This window comes from Pan paniscus, chromosome 20, assembly GCF_029289425.2.
Source record: "Pan paniscus chromosome 20, NHGRI_mPanPan1-v2.0_pri, whole genome shotgun sequence".
Taxonomy (NCBI): domain Eukaryota; kingdom Metazoa; phylum Chordata; class Mammalia; order Primates; family Hominidae; genus Pan; species Pan paniscus.
This window is the reverse complement of record NC_073269.2, coordinates 26,877,914-26,891,642: the sequence shown is the minus strand read 5'-3', so window position 1 is coordinate 26,891,642 and position 13,729 is coordinate 26,877,914. Positions and strand designations below refer to the sequence as shown.

At 40.7% G+C, this 13,729-nt stretch overlaps 1 protein-coding gene and 1 pseudogene across 1 annotated transcript in view; one reads left to right on the top strand and one right to left on the bottom strand.

Moving 5' to 3' along the window:
* The window catches only part of LOC100986753 (zinc finger protein 729), a 37,888-nt gene extending 32,235 nt beyond the window's left edge, over nucleotides 1–5,653 (bottom strand). Inside the window, exon 1 of the mRNA XM_034946612.3 lies at nucleotides 2,183–5,653. Within this exon, the coding sequence (XP_034802503.1) occupies nucleotides 2,183–2,233 (51 nt within the window). The 5' untranslated portion in view covers nucleotides 2,234–5,653. The remainder of the gene's footprint in view (nucleotides 1–2,182) is intronic.
* Nucleotides 2,232–8,001, top strand: LOC129394650 (protein GVQW1-like; annotated as a pseudogene).
* The last annotated feature ends 5,728 nt before the right edge of the window (nucleotides 8,002–13,729 follow it).

The window sequence follows — 13,729 nt, the reverse complement described above, 5'->3', positions numbered from 1 at the left end:
ATACCAGCAACTGATTGGCTGACCAGCAAGAAATGGAAGCTGGGTTGGGTCTTCAATAATTGGAAGCTGGGTTGGGTGAAGACAATCTTAATGTCTCAAGGGTTAGCTTTTCAAGGGAAGAGTATGCCAGGAGATTCCTCTCAATTCCAGGGCATCCGCCTGCTTCCCTGAAAGGCTACACTCCACACCTCGGATTGTCCCATGGGAGAAAATGACCAGGAGCTGCTATTCACTAGACACTCTAGCAGACATAGCCATGGGGGGTATTTTAGTTAATTCCCAGACAGTACTGAAACCCAGGACCAGGAAAAAAATCTGAAGAATGGCTGAAAACACATCACTCCATAAGTGTCCAAAGGAAAACATTTACCCCCGAAACATTCTGATAAAATCTGTGGGCCTAGGAGGAAAAAAAAAAAAAAAACAGTACAAAGACTTTTTACAACGCAGTGTCAAGGGATAATTTTTTGCTTTCTTCTCATGGGAAATATTTACAAACAGAAAACAAATATTAGGAAAAGTGCCATCCAATGCTTTGTTAAAAAATAATTAAAACATGGTATCAAAAATGTACACTAAAGGACAAATAGTAGGCTGGGCACGGTGACTCATGCCTGTAATTCCAGCACTTTGGGAGGCTGAGGCGGGCAGATCACAAGGTCAGGAGTTCGAGACCAGCCTGGCCAACATAGTGAAACTCTGTCTCTACTAAAAATACAAAAAGTAGCCAGGCATGGTGGCACACGCCTGTAGTCCCAGCTACTCAGGAGGCTGAGGCAGGAGAATTGCTTGAAACCGGAAGGCGGAGGTTATGGTGAGCCAAGATCAGGACACCACACTCCAGGTTGGGCAACAGAGCGAGACTCCATCTCAAAAAAAAAAAAAAAGGACAAATAGTAATGTGAATCAGAGAGGAAAAAATTGACATTTGGGAAGGTAACAATGAACTGGAAATTTTATATTTTACTGCAAGCCAGAGATAGGCTGCAGGAATGGGGGTTTGGGAGTACACATAATACTCTCCTTGGGATACCTGTAAAAAATGCAAGGGAAAAAAAAAAAAATCAGTCCTCTGAGGAGTGTGAAAATAATTAAGAATAATTAAGTGGCAGGCAATTAGACTGAGGTGGCTCTAGTCCCTGATATCTACTTTTTAAAAAATCTAATTCGGCCGAGCGCAGCGGCTCACACCTGTAAACCCAGCACTTTAGGAGGCCGAGGAGGACGGATCACCTGAGGTCGGGAGTTCGAGACCAGCCTGACCAAAATGGAGAAATCCCCGTCTCTACTAAAAATACAAAATTAGCCCAGCGTGGTGGCACATGCCTGTAATCCCAGCTACTCAGGAAGCTGAGGTAGGAGAATCGCTTGAACCCGGGAGGCGGAGGTTGCACCGAGAGATCGCGCTATTGCACTCCAGCCTGGGCAACAAGAGCAAAACTCCGTCTTAAAAAAAGAAAAAAAAAAAATCTAATTCAAGTGCATTTTTTTTTTTTGTAAATTATACATTGGGGGAAACAAAACTCAGGCTTAACCAACTATAAACTACAATTAACCTCTGATTATATAAACGAGAAATTTCCATCTTGATTGTACAAACTGAGAAACTACGTAACTGTACATAACCAATTACTGAATTTGGTTTTCTTCATTGTGCACCTTAAAAAAATCTTTCCGTCAAATCCCTTCCATAGACCATAAACTACAAACCATAGCTGGGTGCTCTACAATTTTTGAATCACTTTGATTAAATTATTTATTACTTTAGTGGTGGCCGCCATAAATTTTTAACAGAAGGAAAGAGGGACTGGAAACCTCACTGGACCAAAGCTCTTCCCATTCATGAACCCGCATCCGGAGTCAGGATTCTCCCCTGACGCCCCTCCCGTGGTCCCCGCACAATCTGGGAGAGACGCGGCCATGCGGGTGCAGAGCGGCCCAGAGAGGGATCCAGGCCAGGGCACAGTCACAGCGCATGGAGGAGACAGGTCGCCCAGGGTCCCGCAGTCAGCGCAGCCGCCATCTTATGGCTGAAGGAGACTGAGGCCGAGATGGGAAAGAAGAACTCCAGGCGCAGATTGTGGAGCTGACTGCGGGGAGGCCTGAGTCCCGCCACAGCCACTTCCCACCGGTTCCAATCAGCCCCTTCCCCTTCTCGGGATGTCGGACCCGGCACTCTCACCATTTCTAGGCTGCCAGGGGCACCTGGCATGTTAGCTGTGGATCTTCCCATGCCGCAGGTTACAGGGCCACAGAGGCTGAGGACACACAGCAGTGAAGACGAGACCGGGAACTGCGGCTACAACGAGAAACAACGGCCCCGCCACATCTCGGATGCCGCCTTTTCCGCTCCAGCTGCATGCCTGATTGGACGGTTCCCAGCCCAGAGTCTCTGATTGGATAATTCTTAAATCCCCGCCTCCTCAGATCCTGAGTGACAAAAGAGTGATCAGATGCTGGACAGAATGAAGACTGATAGGCCGCGCGGTGGCTCGCGCATGTAATCCCAGCACTTTGGGAGGGAAGCCCAAGCGAGTGGATCACCAGAGGTCAGGAGTTGGAGACCAGCCCGGACAACATGGCAAAACCTCGTCTCTACTAAAAATAAAAATTAGCCAGGCGTGGTGGCGGGCGCCCGTAATCCCAGCTACTCCGGAGGCTGAGGCACGAGAATCGCTTGAACTCGGGAGGCGGAGGTTGCAGTGAGCCGAGATCGCACCACTGCACTCCAGCCTGGGTGACAGACAGTCTGGCCCCCCCCCCCCACCAAAAAAAAAAGTAAAGAGTGACAGTCTAGGCTGCAGCCTTTTCAGGCAGGGCTTCTTCCCTGAGCTAAGTAAGCCAGGCCAACCCCAGAGGGTATTTGCATTTAACCTTTTGTATAAGGTCATATTCTTTCATAAATAATGTATTATATGGTTATACACAAATGAAAAGAATATAATAAAAATTATCTAAAAATTTCTGATTTTATGACCTCCCTGACTTCTGTTTTTTCCATCAGATTGCCTGAGATTTTAAAAAGAAGGCAATCCTCTGAAATAAAATGTGAGCTACATGTGAATTTTAAATTTTCTAGTAGCCAAACTTTAAAAAGAAAAACAAACAAAAAATGTGGTATTTATTGTAGCAATTTAATTAACCCAGTATATCCAAAATATTATCATTTTAATATGTAAGCAAAATGTAAATTATAAATGAAGTGTAGATATTTTTTGGAACTTCATCTTTGAAACTAACTCTGTATTTTACCTTTCCAGCACATCACAGTTCAGACCAGCCACATTCCAGGCACTCAGTCGCCACACATGGCCAGTAGCTGCCACATTGAAGTGCAGCTCTGACCTCGGAAGCGAAGGGCCTGAAAAAACTTTTCTGCCAAAGCTGAAAAAAGAGCCTTTCCCTACCAACATTTCTCTTCAGCTCTGAGGGAGGAACAGATAGTAGCCATAGAAAAATCAGAGGACAGCAAGCAAAAAACAACCACAGGTAGACCACTGCTGGCCACCCGTTGTCCACCTTTCTTCCAGAGATCAGAAGGTGAACAAAGGATGATAAGGCCACAGGAGAAGAAATCTCTATATCTTCAAACCTGTGCACAGTCTTGACCTCCAATGTTTAGATATGAAGAAAACAGATTAAAGGCAAACTTACTTTTCTATTTGTCCTTGGCCCTAATGGTCAGGCTGTGGTTATCTGTTTTCTCCTGTGGTATGGGGGACTGTGTGAGTATAGGCACCAATTACATGCATACATATCCATATATATTTCTGCATTACTCAGCATTCTCTTACTTGGCATCCAACTTCAAATCAGGGGGAAAAATCAGTACCTATAGGGTGCCCACTGTTAGAAGAGAACTAGTAATCAACTTGTCAATGAATCCTGGCGTCCTATCTGCACTGGGTGCATGTATTAATTAGCTATTGCAGCACAACAAATCATTCAAAACTTATTTGCTCATAATTGAGATGGTCAGCTATTTAGGCTGGGCTCAGTGAGGCTGTTCTTTTTGTCTCAGCTGAGCTCCTCCAGACATGTATCTTCAGCTGTTTGTTGAATAGGCAGCTGTGCTTCTGGGGATGAGCTTCTGCTTCTGGGGCTGTCAACAGGGGCACCTTGCTTCTTCTCCCCATGGTGTCTTATCCTTCAGCTTGCTAACATCGGCCATTTTTCATGGAAATGGTAGCATTCTGAAAGAAAAACAGAAGCATTCAAGACCTTTTGAGCCTAGGCCTCAAACTGTTACATTGTCATGTTCACAGGTTTCTACTGCCCTGAGTGAATAAGGCCAGCAAAATCTAGGGTTTGGAAAACATCCTGGATCTTGATGGAAACAGCTTTAAAAGCACCTGGCAATGGGCATGGATACAGAAAAAACTAGAAATTGCTACCATTTTTGAAATCAGTGTCATTCTACCTTTTTTTTTTTTTTTTTTGCATATGTGGTTTATAGAACTCTTTCACATCAAGAATCTTGTCCAAAGACACACAGCTACTAAGTGGCTGGGCTGAGGCTCAGGATCAACTCTGTCAGACTCCAAAGCCCATCCACCTCCATAGATGACACTACTAAAGTAGCTGCCCTAGACCCTTGAAATCCTGGAGAGTGACACTTCTACAATAGAGGCCAGATTCCTTTTATTTTAGTTTTATTAATCTATTTAACTTCTTTTGAGATGGGGTCTCACTCTGTCACCCAGGCCGGAGTGCAGCAGTGTAATTTTGGCTCAGTGTAACATCCTCCTCCCATGTTCAATTAATTCTCCTGCCACAGCCTTTCAAGTAGCTGGGATTTCAGGTGCTTGCCATCACACCTGACTCATTTTTGTATTTTTAGTAGAGACGGGGTTTCAGCATGTTGGCCAGGCTGATCTCAGACTCCTGACCTCAAGTAATCTGCCTGCCTCGGCCTCCCAGGGTTCTGGGATTACTAGCGTGAGCCACTGCAGCCAGCCTACATTCCTTTTACATTTGTGCCAATATAGTACTGTTTATCATTGGGAATAATCCTGTCAAGAATTTGCAGAAGTGCACAGTGGCTCACACCTGTAATCCTAGCATTTTGGGAGGCTGACATGGGAGAATAACGTGAGCTCGAGTTCAAGTTCAGCCAACATAGTAAGAATCTGTCTTCATGAATAAAAATTTAAAAATTAGCCAGGCATGGTGGTGCATGCCTGTAACCCCAGCTACTCAGGTGGCAGATGCAGAAGCAGAAGGATCACTTCAGCCTGGAAGGTCAAGCTGCAGTGAGCCATGTTTGGATACACCACTGCACTCCAGCCTGGGTGATAGAGTAAGACCTTGTCTCAGAAAAAAAGAAAGAAAAAGAAAGAAAGAAATTGCAGAAGCATTTTAAAAAGACATAGAATACTTTATATTTGTAGCTGATGGATAAGCTTAGAAAATCAAATGCCAACAACAGATTATTTATTTTTCATCATAGAAAAAAATGGAAAACTTTTAAAATGAAAATACTGTAGAAAAATTAAATTTAAAGAGTTTAAACGGGCAAAGAATGATTTGCAAATTGGGCAGCCTGTGGAGCCAGAGTAGGCTCAGAGAGACTGCAGCATAGCCACATGGTGGAAAAAGATTTATGGACAGAAAAAGCAAAGTGACATACAGAAAATGGGGGTGAGATACAGAAACAGCCAGATTGATTACAGCTTGAGATTTGCCTTACTCGAACATGGTTTAAACAGCTGATGTTGTTTTATTGCGAAAAACACAGTAGTTGGTACAAGAGTGGGTTACAGTCTATTTACATATCCAGTTAGGTTTCAGTTTGCTATGTACAGAAAACCTATTGACAAAAATTAAACAGAAAAGAAGGCAGCTTTAGGCTATAACTGATTTAATAATTTCTCCTTTTTGGTCATCTTCTCAATTTTGAGAGACAGATCCAAACTTTAGACATTGATAGCATCAGTCACCATCAAAAGTGTACTTATTTAGTCTCAAATCCCACTGTGAAATAGCAGAACTGTGGGTTTTGTAATGTAAAAACAAGGACTTCAGGTTATTATTTTTAAAAAGAATTACAGTAGAAAGGAACTCCTTGTGTTAAAATCTGCTGTTCACAGAAGAAAACAAAACCCGAACTGCTTTAGGATCACCTATTTCCTTACATTTTTAGTTTATATCACATTTAGCATGAGTGACTCCACAGAATAATGGATTTTTAAAAAATTATCAGATAATTTCCTCATGCTTTTTTCCAGATGATTTTATTCTCTACTAGAGGTGTTTTTCTTTTTAATCATTGGTTCATTTTGCTTGACATCATACAATACGTATTATTTTATTTCAAGCTTGTCTTATCTGGCAGGTTTATGAGATACATCCAGGTTGTGTGATTTAGTAGTTCATTTTTTTCTATGGCTGGGTGGTATTCTCTTGTATGAATGAGATATAATTTGTTCATCTATATTTCTAGCGATGGATATTTAGGCTGTTTCCTGCTTTAAGCTATTATGACTAAAAGCTCTATAAACATTCTTGTACAAATACTTTTTGGTATATAATTAAATTCCTTTAATAGCATTTAAGTGACACCTCCTTACATTTCTTAGTGGTTTCTCCAGGGATAACTATATGCATCTGTAATATATCACGATCTACCTAGAGTTTATACTGTACTATTTTAATAAATGTAAAATATGAAAACCTTGCTGTTGAAGAGTTACAATTACTTCCTTCTATTCTTTGTGCTATTCATATATTTTACATCTACACATATATCTCACAATACTGAGTTATAATTTTTCCTTAAATAGTCATAAGTCTTATAAAGAAATTGAGAGGAAATAGTATTTATAAATATTTGGAGATGGATACTTTGGGGCTATTACTTTGGGGCGATTTATAAATATTTGGGGCAGATACTTTGGGGCTAACAGAAACACTGTTTCTCCTTTAAATTTTATCCACAATGTTTGCATTTTTAAGTACATCTTGTCTACAGTAATTATTACTGTGGTGTCTTAGTGGTGATTTTCTATTTTGCATTATCTTCTACATTGATTAGTATACTTGGAATTTTGTAAAGAAAAAATTTTTCTCTTTTTTTCTACTATTTTCTTTCTTTCTTTCTTTCTTTCTCTCTCTCTCTCTCTCTCTCTCTCTCCCCCTCTCTCTCTCTTTCTTTATTTCTCTTTCTCTCTTTCTCTTTTTGAGATGGAATTTCATTCTTGTTGTCCAGGCTGGAGTTTAATGTCATGATCTCAGCTCACTGCAACCTCCACCTCCCAGGTTCAAACGATTCTCCTGCCTCAGACTCCCAAGTAGCTGGGATTACAGGCATACACCACCACGCCCGGCTAATTTTGCATTTTTGGTAGAGACAGGGTTTATTCATGTTGGTCAGGCTGGTCTCGAACTCCCAACCTCAGGTGATCCACCCTCCTCAGCCTCTCAAAGTGCTGGGATTACAGGCATGAACCACGGTGACTGGCCTTCTTTTTTTCTTATTTGTATTTTTCTCTATCTTTATGGATTCATGGATTTTTTTTTAATTCTCTGGGTGTTAATCCAATGCTAATAATGTTTATTGTGTTTTTCACATTTTTTCCAGCTTGGGCTCCTGGGAAGTCTTTCAGGTTGATTTTCTCTGACATGGCTGCTTCTGTTGTTCATAAAGCACTTTTAAACTTTTTAGTTTAACAATACTCTACCTTAACTTGGATTTTCCACTCCAGTGCTAGAATTGTCTATTATTACAAGTAGTCTTGCTTTTTTTGTTGAAGAATAGTACTTAGAAACCACGATATGAGAGCTAGGTGTGCCCATTAATACTGGGGTGTCACTGCTTCTGCAACCTCTCAGCAAACAGAGTTTGGAAAGGTACATATTAATATTGACTCCTGTATGAACACATCTCTCTCTTTCTGTCTCTCTCAATAGATATGTTATGATACATGCATTTATCAAAATATTCTCAACTCCATTCTAGAATTCTCTTTTTTTTTCAACTTCAGAGAGATGCAGGCACTAATTATATTTATTTATGTATATATATATACACAAACATATAGAGTGCTTTTAAAAATTGCTAGTCTATATGCTTATAGACAAGCAATACATACCAGAACACAATGTTTGTGTTCAGTTTTGAGTCTTGCAGTATTTAATCAAAATAGTGTTATTCAAAGTGATTTACACCAAGTCCTTTCATTCCAACCTTCTTCAATAGGGTTAGGTGATACATTTCTAGTAAGGGTAAACTCTTCTTTTTACTCCCTGCATTTTATCTGAATTTTCCCCCAATCCTTGTTTTTTCTAATTTTCAAAGAGGAAAATTTATTCTTTGTGATGTACAGTTCCATAGGTTTTGAAAACTGTCTAGAGTCACATAGCCATCTTCACAGTACCACACAGAACTGTTTCATTGCCCCCAAAATTATCCGATGCTTCCTATTTGTAGTTAAGTCTACCCTCAGGTATTCTTTGGCAATCAGTTGTGGGGAAAAGCAAGAGAGATCAGATTGTTACTGTGTCTGTGTAGAAAGAAGTAGACATAGGAGACTCCATTTTGTTATGTACTAAGAAAAATTCTTCTGCCTTGAGATTCTGTTAATCTATAACCTTACCCCCAACCCCGTGCTCTCTGAAACATGTGCTGTGTCAACTCAGAGTTAAATGGATTAAGGGCGGTGCAAGATATGCTTTGTTAAACAGATGCTTGAAGGCAGCATGCTCCTTGAGAGTCATCACCACTCCCTAATCTCAAGTACCCAGGGACACAAAAACTGCGGAAGGCCGCAGGGACCTCTGCCTAGGAAAGCCAGGTATTGTCCAAGGTTTCTCCCCATGTGATAGTCTGAAATATGGCCTCGTGGGAAGGGAAAGACCTGACCGTCCCCCAGCCCGACACCCGTAAAGGGTCTGTGCTGAGGAGGATTAGTATAAGAGGAAGGCATGCCTCTTGCAGTTGAGACAAGAGGAAGGCATCTGTCTCCTGCCCGTCCCTGGGCAATGGAATGTCTCGGTATAAAACCCGATTGTACGTTCTATCTACTGAGATAGGGAAAAACCGCCTTAGGGCTGGAGGTGGGACATGGGGGCAGCAATACTGCTTTGTAAAGCATTGAGATGTTTATGTGTATGCATATCTAAAAGCACAGCACTTGATTCTTTACCTTGTCTATGAATGCAAAGACCTTTGTTCACGTGTTTGTCTGCTGACCCTCTCCCCACAATTGTCTTGTGACCCTGACACATCCCCCTCTTCGAGAAACACCCACGAATGATCAATAAATACTAAGGGAACTCAGAGGCTGGCGGGATCCTCCATATGCTGAATGCTGGTTCCCCGGGTCCCCTTATTTCTTTCTCTATATTTTGTCTCTGTGTCTTTTTCTTTCCTAAGTCTCTCGTTCCACCTTACGAGAAACACCCACAGGTGTGGAGGGGCAACCCACCCCTACAATCAGTGATTATTCTCTTTTTATTCTTCTTCTTTTGTAGGGAGGTCTTTCTATGTTGCCCAGTTTGTTCTCAAAATCCTGGGCTCAAACAGTCCTCTCACCTCAGCCTCCCAAAGTGCTGAGATTATACACTTGAGCCATCAAGCCTGGCCTGATTATTATCAATCCTTATAATTTTATTTTTCTACAATGTCATATACTTGATTATATAATCTGTAAACTTTGGATTTTACTTTCTTCAATTAAAGAAATGCATTTGTGACTCATCAATAGTTTTTTTTTTTTATTGACAACTAGGATTCTATTGTAGGTATGCACTGGTTTGTTTATTCATTCACCTGTTGAGAAGCATCTGGTTTACATCTAGCTTTTTGCAATTACAAATGAAGTGAGCGATAGACATCCACAAAAAGTTTAATTTCAGCATTAGTTTTCAGTTTATTTTAGTAATGACCTAGCAGTGGGATGTCTTGGTAACATAATAAGTGTATGCTCAACTTTATAATAAGCCACTAAACTATTTTCCAAAGCTACTCTACCATTTCATATTTCTAGATCTATTTAATCCAAATTTTCATTGACGGTCTTTGAAATTTTTCTTTTCATGATTGCCATTATCATAATTGTGTGCTATCTCATTGTTATTCATGCTTTATTTTTTTCCATTTCTGTTGGGAAACCCGAATTTTATAATCAATGCAGAAAGAAATGTATAAGATGCTTAGGGATTAGCCTTGGATTCTGGAAACTGACTTCCAGAAATCTGCTATGCAATTAGAGCTTTACAAACATTAAAAAAAATTATAGTTTATTCTCTGTGGTTTTCTTTTTCTTTCTTTCTTTCTTTTCTTTTTTTCTGAGACAAGGTCTTGCTCTGCTGCCCAGGCTGGAGTGCTATGGCGCGATCTCCACTCGCTGCAACATCTGCCTTTCGAGTTCAAGCGATTCTCATACCTCAGCCTACCGAGAACCTGGTATTACAGGCAAATGCCACCACGCCCAGCTAATTTTTGTATTTTTAGCAGAAACAGGGTTTTGTCATGTTGGCCAGGCTGGTCTCAAACTCCTAACCTCAAGTAATCCACCTGCCTTGGCCTTCTTTTTCTTTCTTTCTTTTAAGAAAGATTCTCTCTCAGCCAGGCAGGAATGCAGGGGTATGACTGCAGCTCACTGCAGCCTCAACCATGTGGGCTTAAGCAGTTTTCTCACCTCAGCATTCTGAGTATCTGGGACCCCACTCATGTGTTACCATGCTCAGCTAATTTATTACTGTTATTTTTAGAGGTGAGGTCACACTATGTAGCCCAGGCTGGTCTCAAACTCCTGAGCTAAAGTAATCCTCCCACCTCGGCCTCCCAAAATGCTGGAATTACAGGCAGGTGCCATCACATCCACATTGATGTTTTATTTTGTATATCAAAATATGAAAAATAGCATTGATGTCCATAAATAGACTCCAAGAAAATGTTATACATAGTAAAAAAGTAATTTCCAAAGCAAATACTAAAATTGAAAGCAATTGAAGTAAATAAAAATGACTAAATAAGATATAGATAATATGACCAGAAAGAGAGAAGGTTTTTCTGACTTTATTTTTTTCCAGCATCATTTATTAAATAGGGAATATTTTCCCCATTGCTTGTTTCTATCAGGTTTGTCAAATACCACATGGTTGTAGATGTGTGGTCTTATTTCTGAGTCTCTATTTTGTTTCACTGGTCAATGTGTCTGTTTTTCTTTTTACCAGTACCATGCTGCTCTTGTTACTATAGCCTTGTTGTATAGTTTGAAGTCAAGTAGCATGATGCCTCCAGCGTTGTTCTTTTCACTTACAATTTTCTTGGCTATACAGGCTCTTTTTTGGTTCCACATGAATGTTAAAGTCGTTTTTTCTAGTTCTGTGAAGAACATCAATGGTAGTTTGATGGGAATAGCACTGAATGTATAAATTACTTTGGGAAGTACAGCCATTTTCATAATATTGCTTCTTCCTATCCATGAGGACTAAATTTTTTCCATTTGTTTTTGTCCTCTCATTTCTTTGAGCAGTAGTTTGTAGTCCTTTTTGAAGAGGTCCTTCACATCCCTTGTTAGCTGTATTCCTAGGTATTTTATTTTCTTTGTAGCAATTGTGAATGGGAGTTCATGCATGATTTCACAATCTGCTTGTTTATTGTTGGTACTTGTGATTTTTGCACATTGATTTTGTATCTAGAGACTTTGCTGAAGTTGCTTATTAGCTTAAGGAGCTTTTGGGCTGAGACAATGGGATTTTCTAGATATAGCATCATGTCATCTGCAGAGACAATTTGACTTCCTCTCTTCCTATTTGAATACCCTTTATTTCTTTCTTTGACCTGATTTTCCTGGTCAGAACTTAAAATACTACGTTGAATAGGAGTGGTGAGAGAGGGCATTTTGTCTAGTGCTGATTTTCCAGAATTCTTCCAGGTTTTGCCCATTCAATATGATATTGGCTGTGGGTTTGTCATAAATAGCTCTTAATATTTTGAGGTATGCTTTTTCAATACTTAGTTTATTGAGAGTTGTTAACATGAAGGGATGTTGAATTTTGTTTGTTTGTTTTTTTGTTTGTTTGAGACAGAGTCTCACTCTGTTACCCAGGCTGGAATGCAGTGGCATGGTCTCAACTCACTGCAACCTCTGCTTTTTGGGTTCAAGGGATTCTCTTGCATCAGCCTCAGAGTAGCCTCCAGAGTAGCTGGGATTACAGGCCCCCACCGCCATGCCTGGCTAATTTTTGTATTTTTAGTAGAGATGGGGTTTCACCATGTTGATCAGGCTGGTCTCAAACTCCTGACCTAGTGATCCACCTGCCCCAGCCTCCCAAAGTGCTGAGATTACAGGTGTGAGCCACCACACCCAGCCAAGCAATGTTAAATTTTATTGAAGACTTTATTATTTGTATTATTATTTTATTTTTTTGAGAGGGAGTCTCGCTCTGTCACCCAGGCTAAAGTGCAGTGGCACAATCTCAGCTCACCACAACCTCCACCTCCTGGGTTCAAGTGATTCTCCTGCCTCAGCCTCCCAAGTAGCCAGGATTACAGGTGCACACCACCACCCCTGGCTAATTTTTGTATTCTCAGTAGAGATGGGGTTTCACCATATTGGTCAGGCTGGTCTCGAACTCCTGACCTTGTGATCCACCCATTTCGGCCTCCCAAATTGCTGGGATTAGACGTGAGCCATCATGCCCAGCCCTTACTGAAGACTTTTACTGCATCTATTGAGATAATCATGTGGTTTTTGTCATTGGTTCTGTTTATGTGATAGCTTACATTTATTGATTTGTGTATGTTAAATGAGCTTTGCATCCCAGTGATGAGGCCGACTAGTTTGTAGTGGATAAGCTTTTTGATGTGCTGCTGGATTTGGTTTGCCAGTATTTTACTGAGTATATTCACATCAATGTTCTTCAGAGATATTGGCCTGAAGTTTTCTTTTTTTGTTGTGTCTCTGCCAGGTTTTGGCATCAGGATGATGCTGGCCTCATAAAATGAGAAGGGAGGAGAGTCTCTCCTTTTTAATTCTTTGGAATAGTTCCAGAAGAAATGGTACCAGTAATATAGCAGTTATTAGGAAATTATTTTAGTCACTTAGCAAGTGTAAAAATGTTCTCAGTGAAATTTTTCTTTAATAGAAATCAGCGAAAAACCATCTCTTTTCTAACATAAAGCAGCCTGAAAAGTCAAGCTGCAAGCATAGATAAGCAAGCTAGAACCCTGCATAGATGAATGTGGGCAGCTGTACTGAAAGCCAGGTCCACCCAATATGGCAATTCCCCCTTCCTTTTCTTTGTCCCCTCGTGTGCAGTTGTCATGGAGCCAGCCAGGTAGAGGCCACATTTGCATAATAAAAGATTGGGGTGGGAAGTTTTTTTGCAGGTTATGTAAATGGTACACCTGGTCAAACCAATCTTTTGAACCCTATGTAAATCAATCACCCCCTCTTCAAGCCTCTTTAAAAAATCAATTGCATCCTGGAAACCTTGGGGGCCCCACTTTCTCTGCATGAGAAAGCTCTCTCTCTCCCTCTCTTTCTTCTTTCTTTCATCTATTAAACTTTCTGCTCTTTCAACACACTCCAAGTGTGTGTGTCTGTGTCATTAACCTTCTCAGCATTAGATGATGAACCCTGGGTATTTACCCCAGACAACAATGCTGCTTCACTGCTCCTTTTTTTACCTCTGGTAGAATTCAACCATTAGTCCATCTGGTTCTGGGCTTTTTGTGTGTGTTTTTTTGGTTGGTAGGCTATTTATTACTGCCTAAATT